The 27,559-nt window shown below is 35.5% G+C and overlaps 2 protein-coding genes across 5 annotated transcripts in view; one reads left to right on the top strand and one right to left on the bottom strand.

Moving 5' to 3' along the window:
* tex9 (testis expressed 9) overlaps positions 1-3,873 on the bottom strand; it is a 33,646-nt gene extending 29,773 nt beyond the window's left edge. The window contains exon 1 of the mRNA XM_038308627.1: positions 3,673-3,873. Coding sequence (XP_038164555.1) covers positions 3,673-3,734 — 62 coding nt within the window. The 5' untranslated portion in view covers positions 3,735-3,873. The remainder of the gene's footprint in view (positions 1-3,672) is intronic.
* A 5,191-nt stretch (positions 3,874-9,064) lies between these two features.
* Positions 9,065-27,559, top strand: part of nedd4a (NEDD4 E3 ubiquitin protein ligase a) — a 37,583-nt gene continuing 19,088 nt past the window's right edge. Inside the window, exons 1-6 of one of the 4 annotated variants that reach the window (XM_038308623.1) lie at positions 9,065-9,305; positions 14,566-14,639; positions 15,224-15,250; positions 18,352-18,430; positions 18,533-18,571; positions 18,756-18,809. In XM_038308623.1, the coding sequence (XP_038164551.1) occupies positions 9,255-9,305; positions 14,566-14,639; positions 15,224-15,250; positions 18,352-18,430; positions 18,533-18,571; positions 18,756-18,809 (324 nt within the window). In that variant the 5' untranslated portion in view covers positions 9,065-9,254. Of the gene's footprint in view, positions 9,306-14,565; positions 14,640-15,223; positions 15,251-18,351; positions 18,431-18,532; positions 18,572-18,755; positions 18,810-22,474; positions 24,125-27,559 lie in introns of those variants that run through there. The other 3 variants (XM_038308624.1, XM_038308621.1, XM_038308620.1) reach the window with 3 other exon arrangements.

The following is a 27,559-nucleotide window of genomic DNA, read 5'->3' as shown; positions in this document are numbered from 1 at the left end:
TAGTAAAAGTCTTGAAATACATTTTAAGGGAAATCATATTAAAAAATTATTCAGTATGGGAAAAAATTTTCAAAAAAATTGGTGATTTTAAAAAAAACGACCACCGTGAAAATCTTCGAAATAAATGTAACTGAAGCATTTTTGATGTTATTGATATTTACTATTGATAACCTTATTTATTTATTTTATTCATAATTTCTGTTAATGTCTCTTTCCTTTAGCCACTGCCCAATTGGCTAGAATATGATGGATTTTTATTTAATATTTCACTTTCTCACCAGCAACATAAAGGGGAATTGTTTCTCTAGTTTCTCTTTCAAAATAACCTGCATCTAAGCTGGGCTATGTTGCAACATAAACTTTTAAATACTGGGACATGAATAAGTGGTAAAGATATGTCGTCTCTGCTTGCGTCAATATAAGGGATATATTGTAGAAGACGAAGTGATTTACTTGTGGAGTAAGGAGATTCAGACAGTAAGGGATACCAACTACTGTGCCACTATTTGTTAAATATCATTTCTTAACATTGATTTAAATAATTTTTCTTAGAGATTTACTTTAACTTTTTATCTCATTTTTACAAGGAGGCCATTAAATTTGATCAGCACTTTGTAGAAGCCATTTTAACAGAACAACAGTTCAAGCTTTAAAAGCCGATTCAGTGTTATTTTTCATTACCTCAAGGATCTTGGCAGATTTAGTGCTTTATCTCTTCATATTCAGAGGTCACCCAAACAAGTTGTTACAACTTACTCTCAGATTTGTTACATTTCTTAACACCAGATACCCTTCCTGGTACAACCAGGATTTGAACTTGTGTCCTTTACATTACAGACAAAGATTTAAAACCCTTTATTTCTTACAGCAATTAATTAGTAAAAAAAAAAAAAAACTTCATGTAATCTCGGTCAAGAATACAGATGGAAGAAGGGAGGACCTTCGTAAAATGAATACAGTCATTGTTTGGCTGTATCATACACCTGCAGGGTCCGCTTTAAACCACAAGGGTTCTTCCACTAAACCTGCACTCAAAATTAAAAAAAAATGTTTTGCAATAAAGCCGCTTTACTTAAGCCCATTGAATGGGTTGTTTTTGCACTGTGCTAAAAATGATCATGAAGCGTGATTCTGATTTCTTTTGTTTATTTTTTTGCAGATTTCTCACTTTCAAGTAGCTTTATTTTACTTTGATTATACTTATATACTTATTATTTATTTTATACCACTGCATGCCCAAGACATATTATATAGATTTATAATCATAAAACAAGCTACCTGCAGTAAAATCCCGGTTTTTTTTTAAATGTTTTTTTAGGTGGAAGAAATTGTTTAATCCCAATTCGGCTACAATGACTTCTGATTGCTACAAACATGTAAGATTAGGATTAAATGGAGTGTTAAGAATAAAAGAGTGGTTTAAGGAATCCATACCTTTGTAGCACTGAAAGCTTTAGGATGTATTGAAAAAAAAGTCTTCACCTTTACATCATTAATATGAGCTGTTAGAGGAGGGGGAAGAAACCTAAAGCAGCTTTGAATGGATTTTAGTTTCTATAGGCTGGAGTGTGTAATAAACCTGTGGATACAGCGCTGACAATCTGTTCTGCTTTACATTAAAAAGAACAAATCACTGTGTTTGGACAGGAAGGTAAAACGTTACTCCCTGTCCAAAGGAGTCACCTAAATGTGAAAGCTAAAGAAGTTCTGACTCTAAAGATTCGCCCGAGGGTATCTTAGCCTTATGTCCATACCAAAGATGTCTGCTTTAGCAACATGCACTGTGACCACGGGTGTTACGTTATTTATTCGCTGTGTGATAACAGCTAAAAGGCATGTATCTGCACTTTGAAGATACGATGAAAAGTGAAAATCTTGTGACGTTTACAGCACTGGAAAGACCGTTTGTCTCTAAAATTGAGGGTTTTTTTTTTTTTGGAAAAATATCTTTGTTTACTACCTTTGATGCTTTTGTTTAAACAGCGGGTACATGTTTTATATAGAAGGAAATATCCCAAAGGCATCTTATTGATCAACTGTTTATTTGTATTGGTAATTTTCTGATCTGACACTTCTGCTGTGTTTTTGTGCAGACTGGAATGTTGGTCAGTTCTGGATATTTTATTGTTATTTCTGTAATGTGTGTTGTTTGAATAGAAGAACTAAACCATGCTGCATATTCATAATTATTTAAGTGGTGTTTTATATTACTAACCTAACACTGCCGCAGTACGCTCCGTCAGTACTTCTCCTGTTGAATTTCCTTGTAGATGGGTCCTTTCTCTTTAGATTTTGAGCTAAATGGAGCTTCAGAAAATATTTGCACTTGTGTAATAATTATCTGCTCAAAGAATAATGTCTGGATACATTAAAAGTGCAGTGATTTGAAACCTTGCTGATAATATTTAACTGCTGAAAAGCAGACTTTATATTTGTGGTGTGATTCCCTCCCAGTTTTACATTTTTTTTAACTGTGTGATCTTTGGCACTAATATTTAATGAAGATCTTACCCTTCCTCTTTTAAGTGGTGCTGAGCTAGTTTCCCTCCACTGTTATTTTGCTGTGAACTTTTTGCATTTTAGATATTGCTTTTACAAGAGGAAGTGCTTGTTGATGCATTTTTTAAACACTTTTTAAAAAGAATAAAAATTTTTAAGTACAAAACTGAAGACTGAAGGCTTTTTTTATTTTTGTGTGAAGGAAGAAAATGAAGGAGATTCTGAAATCTGAAATCCCCTCCAAAAAACTTGGCATGAGGAGAATTATTATTGCAAGACGTTTGTGTTTACAAAGCAGCACATCTAGGGCGCAAATTATTAATGTAATACCCTTTCATTGTTTTTCACACTTTCTAAATGTCACTTGAAATAAAGGAGGAAACTCCACACAAGGGTCATAATTTGGCGAAAAATATTTAGTAAAAGCCAGATATATGTATTTGGATGGCACATTTAAGCAACAGTACAATTAAAAGTGCTTGCCAAGATTAACATAAGAAAACACATACTATAGCAAAATTCATCATTTTCCTACACACAGGGTCGCCAGGGGTGCTGGTGCCTATCTCCAGCTGTGTACGGGTGAGAGGCGGGGTACATCCTGGGCAGGTCGCCAGTCCATCGCAGGGCACAATAGCAAAATGCATTGGCATAATATAGGAAATTAGAGAAAAGTTGCAATACATACCATACCAAATGTATTTATAAAGCACTTAAAGCGCCCAACAGGACCAAAATGTTACACACAATCATAAAAACAATAAAGTTATAGTGAAAAGCAATAATAAAAGAAACACAGTAAGACAAAGTCAACATCTCAGATTGTGTTAAAAGCCAAGGAAAAGAAATAGGTCTTAAGAAGACATTTAAAGTTAGAAAGTGAAGAGTCCTGCCTAGTGGGCAAGGGAAAGTCATTCCACAGCTTAGGGGCAGCAACAGAAAAGGCCAGAGTACAGAATAAAATACATGATGTTTAAATTAATATTTTAAATAGAACAGTCAAATTAACTCTCTGTTTTTAGTTCTGGTTTTAAAGATAAATGTAGACTTGATCCAGAAGACATATGAGAGCTGGGTGGTTGATAATCTCATATAAGTAATTTAAAGTCTGTGCACTGAGATATGGAGTGCCGGATTTAAGATTTCAGCGTTGGAATAATGTACTCCACATACTTAGTTTTGGTGAGAATGCAGACGGTATCATTCTGGATCAGCTGCAGCTGTCTAATCGACATTTAGGCAAACATGCGAAGACACAGTAATGATGGAGCAGTAAGACAAACACATTGGTTAGTTTTGAGATCCTGCAAAGACGTTAGTCCTTCCTTGAGATGTTCCTTAGACTCGAATTTCGAGTCTGATTGCTGGTTTCTAGTCATATTAACTGAAGCTGTGTGCTAACCTTTAAAAGCTCTTCCTTTTGTCCATAAATGATAACTTTATTTTTTGTTATTCAACTGTAAAGAAAAAATAGCACACCAATGCATTGATGTCTTCTAATCATTTACCCAACACTTGACTTTTCGTCAACTTTGACGTAAAGTTACATACTGACACAAAAACATTCCTGTGTAAGGTTCAAACCAGTCAATAAAGGCATAATAAAATGTGAGATGAGTAATGGAACAGATCAATGGTGAAATGGTTTGGATGGATGATTGGAAAAGTGAACAAGAGTTTACAAAAAAAAAAACAGGGATGTAACAAAAGTATTACTCATGTTGGGAAGCCGCCCACCAGAGAGGGAGAGTAAAACAGTATTGCAGGAACTGGCTTTATGAGCTACTGCCACTCCCACCTCTCAGGTAGATCTTTATTGATCTAATCCAAGGCTGTAGGAAGGGTAACTAAAGCAATGAAATTAGGCAATCACATCCTTCACTTATTTAGCATAGGTCCATTTAGTTGCAAAACATCTAGATAAGGCAATATTTTCCATATGTAGTCAATGTAAAACATTTTTTTCTTTAACCATTAAGTTAAATGAATGGAAAATAACCAAGATAATAAAGTTTAGCTAACATTAAATTGTACTTTAGCAACAAGAAGATGATCTCCAGTTGAAGTTGAGATCAAATCCTTTTATCTGTAAATACAGTGAAAGGTGACTCTGTATTTTTCTTCTTTTTAGGTTGTACATATAAAGGCCACTCCTTAGCCTAGGGTTTTTATTTTTGCAATTTTTAGTTTCAGTGATCAATTCTTAAAACAAAAGTGGTCTCAAAACATCAATTTGGGCCCGCCTTGGAAATCTCCAGCCGTTGACCCTTTGACCTGTCGCTGACTAGCTGTCGCTATCCTCTCTGCGTTAGTTTTTCTGCTGGTACCTAAACATCACCAGTGTTCATATATCATAAAGTTAAAAAGCCAGAGCTGCTCCAGACATTGTTAGAGTTCACCAGCAGCCCACAGTTGCTACTGTTGTTTAGAAAACAGACATTTTCCATAAAACGCAAATCACAAAAGGTACCTGAAGGCCAAATATTCTCCTGCAGCAACAGTGGTGTTTATCCAAAGTGGCATTAGATACAAATTGGTACTTTGTACATTTTTAAGTCACTGTGGCAGCCCTTTCTTTATTTTAAATGTTTTTTTCCTCAATAACAAGCACAGGCTTGCTAAATTTATGTTTATTGACAAAGACATAAATATCATTGATAATTTTAGATCTAATGAAAAATATATAGTTCTTTATATGCATGTACTGAGTCTTATGAAAAGCGTTATCGTTCTGCAGTGAAAGGGATACTACACATATCTTCTGTTATACAGCAGAGTTGGGGATGTTCATACCAAAATATGACTCCTTTAACTGCAGGTATTCTATTAAGTCATTTTATAACAATTCAACTGTCTGTGGAATTCTGTAAACTTGCTTACTCTGTGGGGAAATGAAACTTCCTTGACAAGCTGAAGCTGTCAAACGTCATGAAGGGTTCCCATTTATGAAGGAGGAGTAATGTGCAATTATTTAGAAAACACAGGCGTTAAGGACAATGACAACCTCCTCAGCAGCTGCCCTTATTTCGCATTTTCACCTCAAAAATAATACGTTGAGTCCATAACGGTATTGCTCAGCAGTGTTAAAGGAAAAAAAGATACATTTTCATTTGTTTGACAACAGCATACTGTATACTGATGCAATAGAGGAATCAGGTACTTACCTGTTACCCAAGTACTTTTCCATTCTGTAAACTGTCTGCTCTTATATGAACACTGTTGCCTCGCAATATGATGTTTCTCTGAATGCCTACTGCAGCCTTACTGCATAGAGTTGCATGTATTCCCTCTGCATGAGTTGTGTTTGTGTCTGTGGGTTGACCTCTAACATATGGGAACCTACTGGAGCAAATCTAAAACTAGGGATTGCTGTCAGACAAAATCTATTGATTTTCTTTAAAGTGTATCTTTAACTGTCTGACAGTGTTACCGCAATGTTCATACTGCCTCAGAAAGAGTGCGGCAACTATGAGTCAAAGAGATTTATGATGTGAAAAAGAAGAGCTTCTTGAAAAGATGCAGTTCAATCAACACGATTTAATTTTAATGTATATTATTCAGTATATGATTTTTTTTTCTAAATAAAATTTCACAAACTGTTAATTCTAGGGAAAAATATACATAAAATCCTCCAATAATGGTGGAAATGTAACAACAAAGAAAAAGACTATCTCTTCAAAGTGCCTTGGGATGACATGTGTTGTGAATATGATACACAAATGGATCTTAGTAAGCTCTTAGAGGATCAATCCAAAAGAGAATATCTGATTCCCTCCAGACAGGCAGAAACCATGTTGGTTAGATGCATATTGACAAGAAGTGGATTCTATCTCTAATCTCCTATTCTGCATTTATTGTTAGTTCAATCTATTACTTTGTGCTCTCTGCTTTTTCTCATAGTAGCTAACTGGATGTGCTTTCTTTCATCCTCTGACATGGGAGCTGGCTGGGAGCTTGTCTGCCTGGCTGTGCGTTTCCTGGACGAGGCCACCTGTGGAGCTGGTTGAAATTTGCCTTTTGTATCTCTGCTTCTGTCTCCTTGAACCCCAGTCACCTCAGCAGATGGCCGCTCACACTGAGCCTGGTTCTGCTGGAGGTTTGTTCCTGTTAAAAGGGAGTTTTTTCTCTCCACTGTCGCTACAAGCATGCTTAGTGTGAGGGATTGCTGAAGAGTCAGTGAGTTGGTGCGATCAGCTGGTTTTCCTCAGATAGAAAATTTAAAACAATCTGGCTGTATGATCCGGTTAAATTGTCTCTGTTAAGTGCCTTGACATGACGTGCTGCGAATTGGGGCTATATAAATAAACTGACTTGAATTAAACTGATTTCCAACCACTTAGAATAAGTTTTTTGGCAGTCATTTAAAAGAGTCAGCACAATTTATTTTCGAAATAATGAGGTGAAGAACTAAAAATACTTTTTTCCCCCAATATTTTATGAAATGTAAAAAGCAAAGATATTGTTGCAAAATCTTACCGAGAATTGCAATCATTGTCTAATGTCCCATTTCTTATTTGACGCCTATCGCATTGTGGGCAGTTGGGAAACATCTTGTTGATCAATAAAAAATGAGTATGGATGATGATGAATTCATTAAGATTATTACTGAGCAGGTTGTGATCCAACATTAACTTTGAGGCGCAAAGCCCAACTTAAGATTTAAAATTATAAGACCAGGCATTTTTCAACAGGAATTGAGACACTTGAAATCTAAATGTTATGATGTTGGATTGTTTGTAAAATGTATGGTCAAGGATGGCTTTAAAAATGAACTCTTGATTTCTATTTAAAAAAAGAAGGTAAATGTAATCAGTGTACTCTCTAGAGAGGCAAAAGAAGCCAACTGGTGGCTAATAGAAAACAAACCCTTATCATTAGACTTTTTCCATCCGACTGTAAACAGGGGTTCTGCAAACAAGGGTGAGAGTCACAGAACCAGTATAGCGTCAGAAATAATCATCAGATAATCAATACTGTTTGTAATAAAATTACGAGAATAAAGTCTTAACATTATGAGAATTAAGTCATAAAATTATGAGAATAAAGTCGTAAGGAGAATAGTCAAAAACTTAAAAGAATAAAGTCGTAATATTAAGAGAATAAAGTTTTAAAATTACCAGAATAAAGTTGTATTTTATGAGAATTTTTACAAGAAGCCTAGTCTTCCCAAAAATGAGGAATGTTGAGCATCATGTGAAGTTATACTTTCACAAATAAGGAAATCTGTTAGCATACCAGCATCAAATTGAGCAGTATGTCAAAGTGGATTAAAGTTGCTGTTTGGTGGTGCTGGTCTGCCATCATATGCTGGTCGGAGCTCGAAGGTTTCTTTTTGAAACGGGTTGAGGTATGATGACATCATTCTCGTAATATTGCAACTTTATTCTTGTAATATGATGACTTTATTCTCATAATATTACAGCTTTATTCTCATCATGGGTGGTTCTAGACAGGGGTCAACGGGTGCCAGTGCCCCTGAAGATCATGTCCTGGCCCATGTAATGGACCCTGTACTGAAGACAGACAGAAATTCTAATGATGATGTGCACTGGAACAGACATGGCTATTGACAGGTCCTTTGGATCTATTCATTTTTTTTCTTTAGAAATTCTGTTTTACTAATTATTTTAAATCAATAAGGGGATAGCTTCACTGTTATTGAGATAGGATCCCAGTATTCATCTGCTAGATATTTTTTTCAGAATAAATAAAAAAATATACTCCAATTTATTTTCACAGCTGAATTTATCAATTTTTCTTGAGTTCTAAGTCAGATTTTACAGAAAACAGTCATTTTAACTTAAACTAAGTCAAAAATATGTAAATTCCTAAATTCTGAATGTATAACCTAATAAGAGATAGAATTTTAAATCAACCTTATTGAATAGAAATTTCAGTTAATGCAGCTATCTTAATATATTTGAATACCTTGCTATATTTTTTTTTCATGCTTTACTGTGCCTCCCATGAAAACATGCTGGCCCCCTCCTGGCCCCCTGGTACACTTGGTCTAGAACCGCCACTGATTCTCGTAATGTTATGACTTTATTCTCAAAATTAAATAATTCTCTAGCCTGGCCCTAATACTCTGTCGTAGAGATGGAAATAAAAAAATAAGGGTCAAGAAAATAAAAGTAACAAAAGTAGTGTAATATGAGAAATAACTAAGTGAGGGTAATGGACTTTTACTAGATAAAGTGAAGCAGTTAAAATGCAAGTACATCACAGAAACGTAGAATATAAGCACTGAAAGGTATTGTAAATCAGATCAAAACTAAGGTTTAATTTCAAAATAATCCCATTAAAGAATATATTATACATACTTCTAAACAAAATAATTGGTGATCAAATATTGATTAAATATTCCTGTCTTCTAATTTTGATTCATTAATATTAATTTATTAATTAAATAAACTTCTGTTAACTTTAAGTGGAAAACCGTCATAATAAAAAAAGGACATTTTTGAAAAAACATAAATCTGTATGTTTTCACTGTTTGATAAAGTGCCATATCGGCCTGCCATACCAGCTGTGGAAGAGATTCTGAGAGAGAAAAAAAAGTAGGAGGAGGAAGAGGATGGTTATTAGGAATGACGACAATCCCTAAACTATTTACTCGATCTGGTTTACGGTCAGTACCTGTCAGGGAAGACAGTCGGAGCAACTAACAGAGGAGGAAAACCTGAGCGCCAAAGGAGCTACTCTCGGCCGCCCTCTTCTTCGTGTCGCCCTCTAGGAGGAAGAGGAAGGACCTCATGATGGCTGCTGTCCCTGCTTCTCAGATCAGAGGACTTCAGACGGACGAGGTAAACTAAATTAACGAGACTTGTTTATGTGACAAAACGGCTTGACATCTACTGCTGTTATCTGGCAAATAAAGTAGAACAATGAATAAAACAACTTAAAAGTCTCGTTAGCTAACTCGGACACATATTTATTTGCGATTTGGGCAGTATTTTAGCAACTATATATGATTTAAAATTTTAATAAATTAGAGGAAAAATCCGTGGGGAAGTAGAGTTGGGAAGGAAACCAACTGGGCTGTCAACGCCTCGCGCGGCTCTTCCTCCACACGCAAACAAACAATGCTTTGATAAAACAGTTTGATTTAGTTCTAAACATCAGATTCACGCCTCCCACCTCCGGGGAGTTATTGTGGGTAAACCAAGCGGGATCGATTGCGACATCTCATGACGATTCAGAAACTTTACTTGAACGCCAAGATTGATCTTATCGGGGAATGTAAAGTACCAACCGCTGTCAGGATATGACATCACCCGCAGCCTAAACACAGTTTGTAAAGGAAGTGAACACTGCCTGTGATAGGATCCTTTTAACCTACTTAACTTTGGATGCTTTTCTTGTATCTTTTCAAATGAACGTGGCTCATTTTAGTTCCTGATCTCTGCTGCACACCTGTAGGCCCAGCCCACCTGAACATGGTGCAGTGGCCCTTCAACAACAAATGGTCCCTGGGAGCAAAAACACTCACGCTGGGTCTCTTAGTGTAAAATTTATATTTGAATAAGTGCAAGCAGCTTATGAAGGACCAACTCTGCCATATTTAAAAATAAATACAGAAATAAATAAATGCTCAATAAATGTATAAGGATACAATTAATTGCCAACAAGAAAGTGAGACATAAATGTATATAACTCTTAATTAGCTTCTTTATTTATTTGCCTTTGTAATATTTACCTTATTTATTTTTCTGTCCTTTATAATCTTCAACTTTATTTTTTAATTACTTATATTTTTAAATATTTATGTGCATGTTATATTTTTGTCTGTTTTATTCTTCCTTTGTATTTTTTTACCTTAGTTATTTCTTCGCCGCTGTTTATTTCTCTCTGCCCTTTTTACATTTCTCTATGCATTTATGCCTCATTATGCAAATGAGGAGGGGGTGTGTCCTAGAGAGTCAACTACTGCTCATTGGTTGGCTTGGCGGTCCATCTTCTTAACTCACAGAGCTCAGAGTACTAAGTTAAATGTTCTCTTTTCTGTTGCTGTTGTTCAATTAAAGTATGTTTTAAGATCATTTGAGGCGAGAACCTTATACTTTTAAGCATCACCATATGGCCCATTCACAGATTTAAAGCGTAATTTCAAAGAAAATGTGACGAACTTGAGAGGACCGTGGCAACCAGCGGAGCTCCGAAGCTCCGAATGTTTACTTCTTCTCACATAGGGTATATTTTAATTAATCTCAGTTCAAACCTTTTTTAGACTTTTTTTTTAAGCACATGTAACTTTTTAAGACCATTGTGTTTTGTTACTTAAGGTTAGAGTTTCTACAGATTCCTGAAGAATCATCCATTCTTGTCATCCATGTCATCCATTTTTTCAAAGACGTCAAACCCCTATTAGGAAAAATGCCCCTCTCTTCATGCTTGCTTCTATGCTAAACTCGTCAAGTTAATGGATTGTTTTCCAGCCATCATTCTGGAAAACTGTGACCTTTACTTAGTATTGGAGTTGAACTAATTATGTTTATACTACACATTTTCCATGAGTGTGGAAAATTATTGGGGGAGTCAGATAAGCGAGTGAATCACAAACCATCTATTGTGACACATGCATGTGCGCACGCTCAGAATAGGTCATCACTTATTTAAAATGTGAATTTGTTTCCTTAAATGTAAATGTGTTTTTAAAAATTTACTTTTTTTTCCAAAAATAAATTGTTTCATAAAATATAATTTTGTTTCTTCAAATGTTATTTTGTTTTTTATTTGTTAATGTGTTTTTGAATTGCAAATGTGTTTTTAAAAATTTAAACTTTTTTTTTATCAAAAAAACATTTGTTTCATAAAATATAATTTTGTTTCTTCAAGTGTTATTTTGTTTATTTGTTAATGTAAATTTGTTTGCTAAAATGTAAATGTGTTTTTAAAAATTGTAACTTTTTTTTCAAAAATAAATTGTTTCATAAAATATAATTTTGTTTCTTCAAATGTTATTTTGTTTTTTATTTGTTAATGTGTTTTTGAATTGCAAATGTGTTTTTAAAAATTTAAACTTTTTTTTTTATCAAAAAAACATTTGTTTCATAAAATATAATTTTGTTTCTTCAAGTGTTATTTTGTTTATTTGTTAATGTAAATTTGTTTGCTAAAATGTAAATGTGTTTTTAAAAATTGTAACTTTTTTCAAAAATAAATTGTTTCATAAAATATAATTTTGTTTCTTCAAATGTTATTTTGTTTTTTATTTGTTAATGTGTTTTTGAATTGTAAATGTGTTTTGCACTTCTCAGCCACCGTAATAACCTCAGTTTGAGTGTTCATTAAGTATCCAGAGCTTCTGTGCTTCGGAGCTCCGCTGGTTGCCACGGTCCTCTCAAGTTCGTCACATTTTCTTTTAAATTATGCATTAAATCTGTGAATGGGTCATATGGTGATGCTTAAAAGTATAAGGTTCTCGCCTCAAATGATCTTAAAACATACTTTAATTGAACAACAGCAACAGAAAAGAGAACATTTAACTTAGTACTCTGAGCTCTGTGAGTTAAGAAGATGGACCGCCAAGCCAACCAATGAGCAGAAGTTTACTCTCTAGGACACACCCCCTCCTCATTTGCATAATGAGACAGAAATGCATAGAGAAATATAAAAATGGCAGAGAGAAATGTAAAAAGGGCAGAGAGAAATGTAAAAAGGGCAGAGAGAAATGTAAAAAGGGCAGAGAGAAATAAACAGCGGCGAAGAAATAACTAAGGTAAAAAAATACAAAGGAAGAATAAAACAGACAAAAATATTATAACATGCACATAAATAAATACTTAAAAATATAAGTAATTAAAAAATAAAGTTGAAGATTATAAAGGACAGAAAAATAAATAAGGTAAATATTACAAAGGCAAATAAATAAAGAAGCTAATTAAGAGTTATATACATTTATGTCTCACTTTTTTGTTGGCAATTAATTGTATGCTTATACATTTATTGAGCATTTATTTATTTCTGTATTTATTTTTAAATATGGCAGAGTTGGTCCTTCATAGCTTGTAAAGTTAAATATTTTGTTCATTAACAGTAAAATGTTTCTGTTTTTTTTTTTTTGATAGAATCACAATGAAGTTTAGGCTCCACTTATGTATGTGATGAAATCAACTAAAACCAAGATGAAATAACAAACTACTTAAACCAAGTTGACATCAGATGATGTTGGCTTTCCTCCTATAATGATCAGGATACCAAATAAACGCTTTCTATCAGAGATGGCTACAAAGTTAATGACTCCTGGCTACCAACCATCATCTGTCACCACATGGTGATGAGAAGGGATTGTTGAAAAGTCAGTGATGATGCAGTTTATGGGCCTTTTCCAATAATGGACTGAAATTGAACTAACTGCGTTGTATCGTTAGGGATTGGATAGATTTAATGACTTATATCCCTGTATAAATCTAAACTTTTTGTTTAGCTTTGCCAGCAGGAACTAAATCTAACAACATCTTGATATCCTTTGAATATGGACACTTCATTCTAAAGGTAATATAAATCCTGTGATGTGAATGAAGTTAATTTTTTTTACATGGTGGATCCTCTGATTATGAAGCACAATAGTTGCTTTAGGTGTACAATAGATTATTTTATTTGTTTGTACACAAAGGAGTATAATACTTTCAAAACACCATTTGGATTGTTTAGTGTGTACAACCGCATAGGGTCGAGATTATATTTTGAGTGGCTTGTAAATGTAATCTATTTAGTTTGATCCGCCTTTATTCTTCACATTTATATGATCTTGCCTCATTTGAGGTATGGGGGATTATTTACTGATTTTAAATCTAAATGAAGATCATTCAAGCAGCCAGCTGCTAACGATAATCCCTCATAGTAGCTCTGACATCTTTGTACATTTAGATCCCGTTGCTTCGTGGTATTGTGCGTTTAATCAACATGAATCATGGACTTTTCTGCCCTCATGCAGCATCATAAAGGTTAAAGCTTTACAACACCAACCATATAAAATTTTCTAAAAACATCCCTCTCATGCTGGTGTATATAACAGACTGTACATCCAGGCCACAAACACGAACACATGCTGTCTTTGCCAACACATACCTAACCTTAGCCTAAACTCAGTTCACCGCTTGATGGTAAACCTAACCTCAGACGCAAGAGGAGAACCTGTCCTTATTGGGGACAGGTTGACTGGTCCCCACAAGTACCTGTTATTTCCCTCAGGGTAGCATACTCTGGGGAAATTGGCCTTACACCGTCCCTATAAAAGTAACAAATACTTGGCCACATAGAGACCTAAACTATAAAATTTATAATAATTAATAAATACCAAGAAGATGCCTGGCTCAAACAAAGCAAATCGGGTTAAAGGCAGATTTTATTCTGTATGTGTTCATATTTTGGAGCTTATTTCATTGTCCTAAATTAAGTAGCAAACCCGCTTGCCAAAATCAATTACCGGTAGCATGTTTTCTAAACCAAAGCAAGGCTTGTTTTGGTCCACTCTATGGACTCTCAACCTCAACGCTTATTCTGACATTTTGAATTGAAAAAGCTTCCTGGATGGGAAGCGAAACATCTTCAAACTTGGAAACAAAATCCAGTGGATTTTGTTTTTTTTTTTTACTTTTTTGGAACCGTCTTTATCTATTAGTTTGTTGTTTATTTGATTTGAGTTTGTTTGTTTTGTTTTTTAAACACTTGGCTAATCTGACCTAAACTTCTTCACCATACTTTTTGTAATATAATCCCACCCAGATTAATCGTTTTCGCATAAGCTCCACCAGAAAGGTTGGAAATCCTCTTTTAGTTTGAATTTTTAAAAATTATCCCAATTTATTTTTTTCTCTTTTATTAGTCAAGCTTGCTGAAATTGCAGTTTGGCTTCATTGAAGATGAGCTCTCCTTTTGTATCAGTTAAAATGAAAGTGTTTCCTCATTGAATGCCTCTAGTTAAAAGTATCAATAATTGAATATAACTTTCAATATTTGAATATAATTTTATCTGCTGTTAATGCTATTGTTACATGTTCTAACTCTTGCATCTAAGTCACGATTTAATAATGTTTTTTTTTTTTTTTGTTATCTATGTAGGAGGAATCCCGAATTCTTAAAGTGAAAGTCATTTCTGGAATAGGACTTGCCAAGAAAGATATACTGGGAGCCAGGTAAGACTATTTACAACCTTATTGTTAGAATTAATCATTTAACATTTGTTTATTTCGGTAAACAGATGTTAAAATTTAATAAAATATGACAGGTTTTTATGGAGACGCATTTATAAATATAAGAGGCTTTCTTAATTAGTTGATTACAGGAACAATTTGGCCATTTCACAGTTTTCGGTATTTTATTTCAATTTCTAAAACAATTAGAACAAGTAGAAATCATTTTGAGTTTTTGTTTTGAATCTATCCTCCAATTTTTTCCCCCTCTCTTGCATAAACATTATTAAACCAATCAAAAGTCTGTCTCGACTTTTAAACTACAAAACCTTTGTCAAACTTTACCACTGTTTAGCATCTTTGAGTTGTGGTGGCTGGTCAGCTGCTTTGACAAAACCCTGCGGTGTAAATGGGTGTTGTTGTTAAGTAATTCAGTTGGAAATTCCATATTTTGGTGAAATTATCGATGTAAAGGTTTTTAATTTCAGTAACTATAGAAAGTGGAATCAAAACCGCCAACAATAAAAACAAAATCACAGCATTGTAGTGACTCACCTACGCCTTCACCTTCTTTTTCTATTGACAAGGAGTCAACAGACCAGTTCAGTAACTCAGTAAGTATTTTTTCCAATATATCACTGCAGACTTCTTTCACATTAACTTTTTTTGACCGCTGCTATGCCTTATATGTCACCTATTCACTTTTTTACCTGAAGTTTACTTTCATCCATCCATCATAAGGTCTTACCAAGTTAAAGTAGGCATTCCATCCTTTTGGCTGAAGCCTTATGTCTTCTCTGACAGCTTTAAAAGCCAACTTGAGTTGTTGAAAAGTGCAGGAACAAGCCACCTGCTTGATATCATTTTTTTTCCTTTTGTGCTTTTGTAGATGGATCTTATTTTCAAGTTGTAAATCGACTGTTTTTTTTTTTTATTTTTTTATATTGGAAATATATTGAAAATATTTTTTTTGTTGATAAGTTTAAGCATCATTCCCCACTAAATATATTGAAGGAGTCTGGCTGTAGTATTTTGGAAGATACTTCTGGTAAAACTTTGGTGGATTACTAACACATTTCAAACTCTCTTCAGACTACAATGGTGATTTTGTTTTTTGTTCTGGGACTTTCCTTCTTTGTCTTTGGTCTTTATTCTATGGTAACCTCAAGTTAACTTATCCACATTTTGGGAAATAGCCACCACAACCTTCAGTGAAATTGATATCGAAGACCTCATTTAATAATAGATTATATAGATAAAATTTAGCCAAAGTTTTTAGTGTGGATTTGTGTCATAGTCTGACATGCATTTGTATTCAGCCCTTTTTTTTTGTTAAAATTAAAATCTAGGGTAATCCAGTGAAATTGTGCATTCCACTACAGTTGTTGTTGCCTTTATTTCTCTATACATAGCACTGACTCCCAACAGAAGTTGCTTCAACAACTTACAAAATAAACAGATCTTATTTATGTCTAGAATTAAACAGTCAATTCAACAGACAGGCCATGTAGAAAGTCGTATATATAGTTAAACACATTAAAACATTTCTAGCACTGAAGCAGGGCATTCGAGTTGATTTGTTTTGAAAATTGGTAAGATCTTTTTCATGTTGGAAAGCCAAGCTGACTGCCTCAAGACAGCAATCCCTCCACTTCCTGAACAGTCATTAAAAGTTATTAAAGTACTAAAACCTTGCTCAATGCATTCTTATATGAAGTATTGCTTCAAAGTTACCAACTAGATATAGTCTCCTGTCCACTGTCGCCACATGCTTGTGAATGGGGAGTTCAGGTTAGATCAGACCAAAACTGAAGATACTAGTTTATTCCTGGCAGAAAAAGCAATATGGCACATCTCCTCAGAGACCTTATCTCCATGTTATAAACATGGTGGAGGCAGTGTTGTGTGTTAGGGTACCTTTTTCCAACCATGGCAGGGAACCTAGTCAGAGTTGATAGGAATATGGATGGTGTTAATGTTGGTAACTTCAAAGGACTTTACACAGAAGACATGTTGACCAACAGGACAATGACCCTAAACATACAGCCAGAGCCATCTTTATAGGAAGAAAGCAGCGCTGAAACATTTAATCCGATTAATCATAATTAATTGATTATTGTAATGATCATCAACTCTTTTAGTAATCGCTTAAACTGCAGTATAGAGACTTTAAAATATGCCTTTAGCTGACTGTGACCCACTTAGAGCATTAATTATATCGAAATTCTAAAAAATATATAAATATTTTGCATTTAAGATAAAAAAAAAAAAATTCTTCTGTCCATATGTTCTATGCAGAACTCCTCAAGTGGAAACGTTTTTTTTTTTTTTTTTACCTGGTTTAATTTTGTAAAAAGTCTTATTTAAGGAATTAAATCCAATTATTAATCGATTAATTGAAAAGATAATGGACAGATTAATTGATTTGCAAAATAATCTTTAGTTGCAGCCCTAGAAGAAAGCATATTTAAAGGCTGTGTTAAGACTTTAAATTGACCTTCAGAGATGTTCTTCATTCTCACTGCGCTTATGCGATTTTGCTCTTTGCAAATTTGGTTAATAATGGCTAAAATACACACAACTTTAAGTGAAAATTCTATAAAATATTTGTTAAAAAGGTAAATTCAAATTACCTGAGCTGTACTTTGTTGTCTGATTTTTAATTTGTGAAAATGATTTAATCATACAGTCAAAATTCTACAATCATATATGTTCTGGTACTTCAAATAAGAGAATGAAAGTGTTAGTATAAATGTATCACAGAATAATAATTGTGGCAGAAGGAAAAACACATTTCAAATTTTCACATTTCTGCTGAATTAAACCTTTCAAACTATATGTTATGAATACGTGTAAGAACAGCAAAGTACTTCTAATGACAAGATACACTATTTACTGTGCATTTACTTTACCTCCTAATAGCACAAAGGCTGAGCGGGTGCAAAACCTTATGAGAACAGAGATGTTTGAATGCAAACCAGAAGTGTTTTTTGGTTAATTGTGTTTTCTGGGTTTCCATAATTTATCCTTGAGTAGAAAAGAGCTACTTTATAAGAGTACTACTAAATTGGAAGAAATCGTGGTGCAGAAAAACAAACTACGTATAGAGGAACAGTTTCAAAAGTTTACACAACTAAATAACTCTGTTACTGCAGACCTCTGCTGCCAGAGACATACCCTTTAAAGCATGTGGCCAAAGGTGGATCTACAGTGTTTACTCAGAAGGACTGAATACATATGCACTTTTTTCCCAGATTTTTATTGCATAAATGGTGAAAAGCAGTCATAATTTTTTCTTGCAGTTGACATCCATTGACTTACTTGTATTACTCTAGCACATTAGATCCCTACATTGAAGATTGTGGTTGTAATAAAAAATGTGAAATTGTTCAAGAATTACTGTAGCAATACCAATTAGCCCTACTTGTACCGGAACACTTCTGCAGCTAGGCTTGGCTAATGAATAATATAATGGGAGAGATGGATGTGGTTTTAATGAGCAGTGCCTGAAATCATTACAGAAGTTACTGCAGTCATTAGGTAAGTAATAGGTCACCGGAGCTAATGTGCCAGTGCGTTCTTTCGTGTCTGAAGTCTAAGGGAAGGAGAACATGGTTGGCTGATTGTTTCAGAGATGCAGATAAATAATGTTCCATAATAACTAAATGCTTAATTCATTTTAAATCCCATGTATCCTTCTGCTTTTGTGCCGCAGTGATCCATACACCAGACTGTCCCTTTATGATACCATCAATGGAGAAATCACAAGTCTGCAGACTAAAACCATCAAAAAGGTGAGAGAACGCCAGCAGCTAAGGCTGCTTCACTTTATAGGGTCTGTTAATATTTCATGCTCTGTTTATTTATTTTCTTGTCTTATCTCACGATACCCGAAGACTCTGGACCCAAAGTGGAATGAAGAATTTTATTTCCGAGTAAGTGACACTTGAAAAACATTGGTAATGCCGTTCAAACATGGATGCACGTTTATTTTATTCTGACATGGCTAATGGAAGTTAAACTACATGATTTTGATCAGGAATTGTGTTTCTAAGCTCTTTTATATTTTATTTCCTAGAATGGGGAATTTCTTAACTGACTGTATTTTGTGTTTTATAGGTGTTTCCCAGAAAGCACCGGCTTCTGTTTGAGGTGTTTGACGAAAACAGACTGGTAAGCGGTTGAAATTTATAATGATTTGATGAAGCCATGTTGAGGTTTTTTATGTGTGTTCTGTTTTCCACTAAAGTAAAGTTAAAGATTGTGGTTTGACGCTGTGCACTCCTACACTTTCTAACTTAAAGATCTAAGTTAGAAAAACATCTCTGAACTGTTATTGGTTACAGAAAAGTATCTATTCTCTCTAGAGTAAGTTTGACTGATTTCCCTGAGCTAACTTAAAAAAAAATAAATAAAATAAGCTGACAATAATAGGAGCTGCTGGAGACAAGCTGTTAATGCAAAATATTTTCTTTAACATTTCCGTGCTCTTAGTCAATGTGAGGTCATGTTTAGGTCATTTTCTTGAATGAAAACCAAAATATTAACGTTAATAATCAACCATCTTGTTGATGTCGCACATGAAAGACTGTTGTTCAGGATTTATGGCAGTAATGAAGTTGATATTATGATCTGTGTTTGGACACCATAAATGGCAAACAGGAGATTGTGTCACATTTTTATAGATGCGGGTATCCTCCAGTCAGTGCAAGGGTGACTTTGCTTTGTCTCTCTGTCAAAGATGCAGGGGGCCCTTATTTGGCTGGATTACACTGGATGTTGTTGGAAACCTATCGTAGCTCGTTTCTCCAAGCTGTAAATAAGGGTAAATCTGGCTTCTGTTAGGGCATCCTAACGGCTGTCAGGGTGGGGATTAAGAGCTCTGGCTCACCTTAGGAGTTTAGCTTTGCTCTGGAGTTTTGATTTTGATTCTTTTTTTTTTTTTTTTTTAGGCATGAATACACTTGACAAATATTTTAATAATTTTGTTGTTGGTTTGTCTTAAAAAGGCAGCATCCTACAATCAGAGCCCAACAAACTGAAGCACTGTTAGAAAATGAAGTCAGTTGAGTGATATAGGGAAACCGTCCCGCTACGCATTAGCAATCCTTTTTATTTATTATTACTATAGCAATCAATCTAAGTAATTAAAGCTTGATTTTATTTTTATGTTGTTGTTTTAGGTCAAATAAAAACATCTAACCTTTAAAAAAACGATTTTCTTCAGTAGAAAATATTAAAAAAACATTTTAAGAAGCACATAGTTTGAAGTATAATGCTTGTTAAAACTAAATACAAATGCTTGAAAAAAAGAAATGGCCTTTAGATTAAATAATACTGCTGATCTTTGTCACTATTCCTTGCGCTTCTGGTAATGAACAGGTTTTAAAGAGCAGCTTGTAGCAGCAGACTATCAACCAGCACAGCTTTTGTTTTCTCTGGAGTTTACAGTTAGACCTCCCCAATGCCAACTCTCCATCTGTATCTAAAGCTTCCTCCTGTGAATAATGTAAACACTGTAGAACACTTACCGGTAGTCAAGATAAACATCTTTAAGGTCCTGAGTTTAAACCTATCAAATATCACTTTACCCTTTTTGCTGGCGAGTGTTTCCATTACTGTAACTAGACAGTGCCATTTTTTTTTTTTTTTTTCTGGACTGACTTTTTTTTTTTAATTCAAATTTCTTATTTTTAAAAACAGTAGGAGTCCATAACTTCTATATCAAGGCTTCCATGTAGGATCCTTGGTTTTGTTGTATAATCAGTGGTGGATGCAGGCCCTGTCAGAGCTACACTGTGTGTTGTTCTCATTAACTGGAATTACTAGTAGATTCTGCTCAGTAATTACTAAGAAGAAACACTTTGGGTTCCAAGAAGAACAAGTTAGGGCAGGGCCATCTGTGCCCTTTTTTCCCTTGAATATCTAGTTATATACAAAATATATGTAGAACTTTCTACATAGAGCACTAAAAGCTATATTCTGATAACAATTGTTAGCCTCACTTCTTACAATGGTCATAGTTCGCTTTGAAAAATTTGTATAGATGTTGTTTTTATTTATACGCGACACACATATACATTTCACCTTTTTAGATAGAATTGAGCTGTTTTTTAATAAAGGTACAGTATATAATCCTACTGTACAGTTTTCCTCTTTTATACGTTTCTTTAAAAAGATGGCTTTTTCTCTCTTTCTTGTCCTATTCTATTCTTATCAGCCATGATCTGACTGAAAAGTTGCAGTCAATCATTATATAACATTTATTACATAATTATAATGTATGTAATGTTTAGACATTTTCAGCTGTTATTGTTCTACATGTGGTCATTGTTTGTATATTGAGAGAAGGTTTCTGAAATGTGTCACCACATCACATGTTTACAGTCACGGGAGCATAAACTTAGGCGTGGCTCACTCAAATCTGTCTCATCATGCACCAGGTAGATTTCATAGTACTTTGAGGGGTGTGTCAGTGCTGTAAATGTGATTCACACTAAGTGCGCTTCACTGCTCCTCTGTACTAAGAACTGAAAGCACGATAATTCTGAAGTTTTATAAATGCAATTATTTCTGAATTACACCTGTGGTAACAGAGGCTCACTTTCTCCAAAGCCATTAAAAGATTGCATCCGTGTTTAATTTAAGAGTCTATAGGAACTCCATCTTGAATTTATATGCAGCACCTGCATAAACAGACTCAGTAAATGTGATGTGATTGCTGGAGAAGAGTAAATTAGGCAAACCAAATTCGCAGAAGTATTTACAAAATTTCAGCATTAGAGGAAATTCTGTTTCTGTAAATATCTGCTTCTGCTGATGCACCATACCGTTTCAGGAAGGTAAATGTAAAAAAGAAAAAGTCACCTTTTTTCCAAATAAACATGTTTGAATAATACTAAGAAATGGATCCATATTGGGTAAAAGACAGGACGCATCCTTCCTCTTACACTTGTTGATAGATTTAGGATTTATTTTTTTCCCTCTGAAGTCAAAGCACACCTTTCTGGATCAGCTTCGATGTCTACATCACAAACTAATTCTCTGAAAGCCTTATCGGATAAAACTTCCTCTGTGTTTATTTGGTTGTTGTTCGTGTGCAATTCTTAAAGATATGACATTAAGCTTCATTGCATTGTGAACACATATCATAGTGCGAGGTCATATAGGGGGGCTAGCTTATCATACAGTTGCGTCGTTACAATCGCTATGAATTACTATTACAGCCTGGATAATGGTTGGTAAAAAAAGAAAACAAAAAAGCATTTTGGTCAGTCTGCTCCTAATTTATGAAACTGGTTACGAGTCCCACTGCAGCGGCTTCCTCTAATGAGTCATGCCCTTATCCTGGCTGTGGCTCCTACTATTAAACATTAACCTCTTGCTGATTTGGAAGCAGTGTAATGACCTAAAATAAATAGTCCACTGCCTACAATAGGCTGCCATTAATAATAGTGGACTGTCAACATCCTTTAAAAAGAAATAAGACCAGCATAGACTGTTACATGAGGTGTCGTATAACCTGTGTCCGACCATTTTAATGTCACTGTGATCACTTTTATTTCTTCCTTCTGTCATATGTTTATTTCTTCCTTCTGTCGTATGTTTTTTTCCAAACAGTCTTACCTCATTCTTGCAGAAGGCTAACTTTGTGTGCATGTGCTGTGTATTTTTGCAACCTAGATAGACCTTGGTTTAATGCAGACTTACACTGGCATTCATTCTCTTTGATTTCCTGTAATCCAATAGCAGTGGGTAAAACTATTTGCGGGGGGACAGAGCAGTTGAAACATAAGTGGGATAGCAGCCGCAGGACTCCCAAGTTAGTGGCCCAACACAGATGTCGCACTTTGCCAGAGCTTCAGTTAAGGATTCAGAACGGAGGACTGCCGTGTTTTTATCTGGCTGAATTTTACTTTTATTTTAGTATAGCTTCATTTTCTGTGTCTGGTTTAAACTCCATAAAGAGGCATACTTAGAGGATCGCTTCGGTTTCAAAGGTCACATGTTTGGGTCATCTCTCCAGACCGAACCAATGGCCTGCTCGGCCTAAAAGCTGAGATCAGCCTGCAGAGGAATGTAGCTTGTCACTGGAGCTGGGCAATGCACTGCTGCTAATGATTGTGTTCACAGAGCAGAGTGTGGAACAGTTGGCTTTTTTTTCCTTTTATTAATTAATTTTTCCCTACCAGCAAGTTGGATCATGCACATCTCACAGGTGCTCCAGGGATTAGAGAGTTGAACAAATGGCACGTCAGCTCCGCTTGCATTTCGCATCAAGAAGAAGCAACACGGACCCCCTGTCTGAAAGCGTATGCTGCCATGGTGAAGAGAGCGGAGTCGGTGTGTCAGCGGACGGCCCCGCAGAGAATCTGGCGCACAGCTCTGTCCACTTGAAGGTGACTCCTCAGTCACCAGAGTTGGCCTGCAGTCAGAGCTCTTCACTGTTCATATCTAGGGTTAACCCTGGAGGCTGTAACCAAAAGAGTGTGTTGCAGATTTCGCTGCAGCCATGTGGAAAACCAAGCGGAGATTTTGAAGCAAGCATAGACAATGCAGGTGACTGTGGAGCAGGTGCCTGCTCTGACGGAGGCTCGTGCAACAGCAGCATGGCCAGCGACGCCGGGTACTGCAGCAGCAGCAGCATCTTTGAGCCAGAGTTCCCAGAAAAGCACAGGAGCAACCATGAGAGGACCCAAGCCTCCCGCAGGTCCAAGGTCCCTCTGCGGCGGTGCTCTTCCTTGGTTATTATTCCAAAGAGTCCTTGCAGCACTCCGCCTGCTTCTCCTTTAGGACCTTCGGCTCAGTTCACTCTGCCCCCATTAAGGGGATCTCATCAGCCCGTTCTCCGGGGATCTGCCAGTGAATTCTTCCAAGCAGATGATGCAGTTATAAGTAAAGAGCCGTGTGTCGCTGCTTTAAGTGGCCACAATCAGAGTAAGGGAAGCTATTCTTCTGAGTTAAGGGACTCAAAACATACAGTGCACTTTAACATCCCTTTAAAAGATGAACCAACTTGCAAATTTGATGAAAGGACCACAGGCATGGAGCTGTCATCTAATCTCCACTCTAGCAGTGTGATGTTGCGTTTTGCCAACCAGAAACCAATACTATCGGCAAACAGAGCTGCAGCCAATGCACAACACCCTGATGCATATCACCAAGGTGAACTCTCCGAAAGACGAGACGAAACTCACAAAAAACTGTATCGGAGTACCTCTGCTTGTTTATGTTCCTCAAATAAACAACCGGAGAAAAACAGAAAGGTGTGTTCATCAGGGAAGGGTCAAGGCAAACACTCCCATCAAGCCATACAGAGGAGCTTTTCGCTTGAGGTGCCTTATGCTAACACAGGGATTTCATGTCACGTTTCCAACCCAAAGCTGAGCAGCCCTAGTTCTCCCCATGTACACATTCATTTGTCTCCTTGCTTCCCTGCAAAAGTGCCAGCTACTCCTCATGACTTTAAAACAAGTCAAAAAGGAGAGGTGAGTGATAAGATTTACTGACTTTTCCATGCTGCTTACAAAAAAATTAATGTTTTGCAGAGGAGTCACATAATGGCCCATTGAAAGAGACGACAATGTTGCTGAACTAGTCTAAGCAGATTCCACACAGCTTTGGTCTGACTCTTCACAACGCCTTCTTAACTGCTGTCAGATCTAGGACAAAAAACAACAGACTTTTTATAAATAGAACAAAAAACAAATTCTGTTATTTATTTATTTTTTTACATGCCAAATAATGCCTATTAAAAGGTGCAGCCACTGAAATTAGAATTTTAAACTCTGTTTTTCTTTAGAGTGCTTATAAGAGAGCAGCTTGGGTAACTGAGAGCGTCTCTAACTCTTAAGTCGTGTATTTAACAAGCTGAGTTTGGACAAACATTCACAGGTGTTCAGTTACGTTACAGTAAATCCATCTGGACATTAGCTTCCTAGAACCGTGGAGGGACCAGTTCTTTATCCTGTGGGTCTCATCAATCACGTGTGCAAACGCAGCTTAAGAATAATGGTTTTATTTTATGTCATTTATCTGATAACCCTTTAGGGATCAGCTTGTGTATTTAGTGTGGTTATTTTAAGTGTTGGGAAATGCGGTGACCCCTTTGCTGATATAAATAAGCCGGCTCTGAAATATTCCCCCTGACTCCAGATCGTCTGGTGGTCTGAAGCACAGCCTGCTTCTGTGGATTCAAATTTAACAGCATGATACTAGAGCAGCCATGCTAGCCATCTGTGGCCACGTGTGTACGAGGTGCAGGGTTAGCTTTCCTGTCACCCCCCCATCCACCCACACACACAGCACCAAGTAGTGTTTGTGAAATATCAGGTGTCCCTCTCCCCTTACATTTAGCAAGCTGTCAAGAGATCTACCACAGTAATTTGTCTCTTTTTCTCAAATTGTTTTTTGAACGGAATTGCTTAGTAATGTCTCATAATTACTTCTGAATATTAAAAGTAAGTCTTCACACTTCAGCATCGTAGTTCGGTGACAAATTAATTTCCTTGTTAAAGAGCATTGGCGGTAAACATCTTTTAAAAAGTTTTTCTACAGCTATAACTCCTCTAAACCATTTATTTAAGTTCCCATTTCTAGTTTTGCTACTTTGACAGTTACTTTACATTTCTATAAACATTTTTTTCTTTTTTCTATTACTTAGAACAAATAAAAATTCTTTTGAAAATGTTTAGCCATAAGATTTGTAATATCACCTGCATGCCTGCCTGATACTTGATTACTCTTTAACCAACTTAAATCAAGTATAAATTAGTTGTTTTTTGTTTTTAGTCAAAGTATCACAATCATAATAATCATTAGCAATAACATCACAACTGTAGTAATCAGGATTATTTTTATTAAGGCAGCATTAAGTTAGATTGTAATTGTCTTTTTTTTTCTTAAAACAGAAGAAAGCCATTATATAATCTTATAGATACTAATTTTTAATGTTTGTTTGAAGTTCATTAATTCACAGTATGTTCTCACTTCATAATCATGCATTAGACATTTACAGCTGTGCTTTAATAGGGACAGCTTGCAAATATATACAATAATTGAAATAAATAAGAGGGAAAAGAGGGAAAAAACACATTCCCAGTCTCATTTATGTACGACACGTTTAAATGAGCTTTCAATTGAAAAATACATCTATTGTTTTACTTTTAAGGTAATACAGATTTATAGTAGAATTGAATTGTTCACTCAAATCACTTTTTCTTTCATATTTTCCTTTTTTTTTTTAAACAACAATTGAAGTACATCTAGAATTTTTGTTATATTGATGCGGTTTACTGTGAGATTTGAATAAACCTTCAGCCTTGCTCTCCTATCTTTTCACCCTCATGACCACATGTGCTTCCTCAGAAAAGTTAATGAGCAACCAGATGTGGTTGTGTTACACAACTGAGTGAGAAAAGCATGACTGGGATCAAATTTTCACATTCTTTTGGACAATTGTGGTTATAGTTTGTAAAAACTCATCTTCACACAATCATGGATTTATTTACTCAGTCTAGTTTGCTGTGATGCAATCATGAGAATACATAAAGTTAGGGTATATTTTAATTAATCTCAGTTCAAACCTTTTTAGACTTTTTTTAAAGCACATGTAACTTTTTAAGAGCATGTGGTTTTGTTACATAAGGTTAGAGTTTCTACAGATTCCTGAAGAATCATCCATTCTTGTCATCCATGTCATCCATTTTTTCAAAGACGTCAAACCCCTATTAGGAAAAATGCCCCTCTCTTCATGCTTGCTTCTATGCTAAACTCATCAAGTTAATGGATTGTTTTCCAGCCATCATTCTGGAAAACTGTGACCTTTACTTAGTATTGGAGTTGAACTAATTATGTTTATACTACACATTTTCCATGAGTGTGGAAAATTATTGGGGGAGTCAGATAAGCGAGTGAATCACAAACCATCTATTGTGACATATGCATGTGCGCACGCTCAGAATAGGTCATCACCACACAGATAGCTTGCCCATTCTAACTACAGCTCGTTTTCCCACTTGTCAAAAGCAGTAAGTTGTTGCACATGTGAGAAATATTTAAGAACATGCTCCACCGATGCAGGTCATCTCCAGCTTATACAGTTTCGGACCTAACCTTAATGTCCCACTGTGCTCTGAGCAGCATTTAGTGTCACCTGAGTCTTCAGGGAGGCCCTGAATGGAGATTTGTCTGTAATCATAACCTCAGTTTGAGTGTTCGTTAAGTATCCAGAGCTTCTGTGTTCTTGTTTTTAAACCTGTCCCACTAGGGAAGCTTCCAAGAAAGAGGATATGAGGAACTACTTGATGGGAAGCAGAGGTTGAATGCCATAATTACTGATATTAAATGCAATTAGCAAGCAGGCAATGTATGCACTATACATTTGAAAGGTAATAGCAGTTTTTAGCCCTAGCATGTGTGGCAGGAAATGTGATCGCACTGACATAAATTTATCATAACAAAGGAAAGTGTTGTATAGACTAAGCGAGGTAGTGATGGCAATTTTGAAGCCCCGTGAACCATTTGACACAATTTGCCAAAACTCAACACTATGTTTGATACATTTAAAAACAGTTTAGAATGACTGCATCTGCTAGATAGTCTTCAGAACTACAGTTGAGCATGTGTCCTAATGTCTGCATTATTTCATGCTTGAACTGGTTTGTTCCATAATAGTAGTTTGGATTATTATTATATAAATAAAAAAATACAATGTCTGACCTGTGAAATTGCAATATGGGCTTAACACGCACACCCTGCAGCTGAAAGACTCTTGGCTCGACTCCTAAATGGTTCCTTTATTGAGTATCTGTAATTTTTGGGGAATAATTTGTATTAAAGGTATAGTGGAGAATGTTATTTTTCCAGGTGGATCATCAAAATAAGTTGGCCTCCTAATTTTCAGTTGCTCTGGTGATATGTTT

This window comes from Cyprinodon tularosa, unplaced genomic scaffold, assembly GCF_016077235.1.
Source record: "Cyprinodon tularosa strain WSP-4 unplaced genomic scaffold, ASM1607723v1 ctg642, whole genome shotgun sequence".
In the NCBI taxonomy this organism is placed as follows: domain Eukaryota; kingdom Metazoa; phylum Chordata; class Actinopteri; order Cyprinodontiformes; family Cyprinodontidae; genus Cyprinodon; species Cyprinodon tularosa.
Note: the sequence above shows the minus strand (reverse complement) of the source record. Positions and strands in the feature narration are given on the sequence as shown.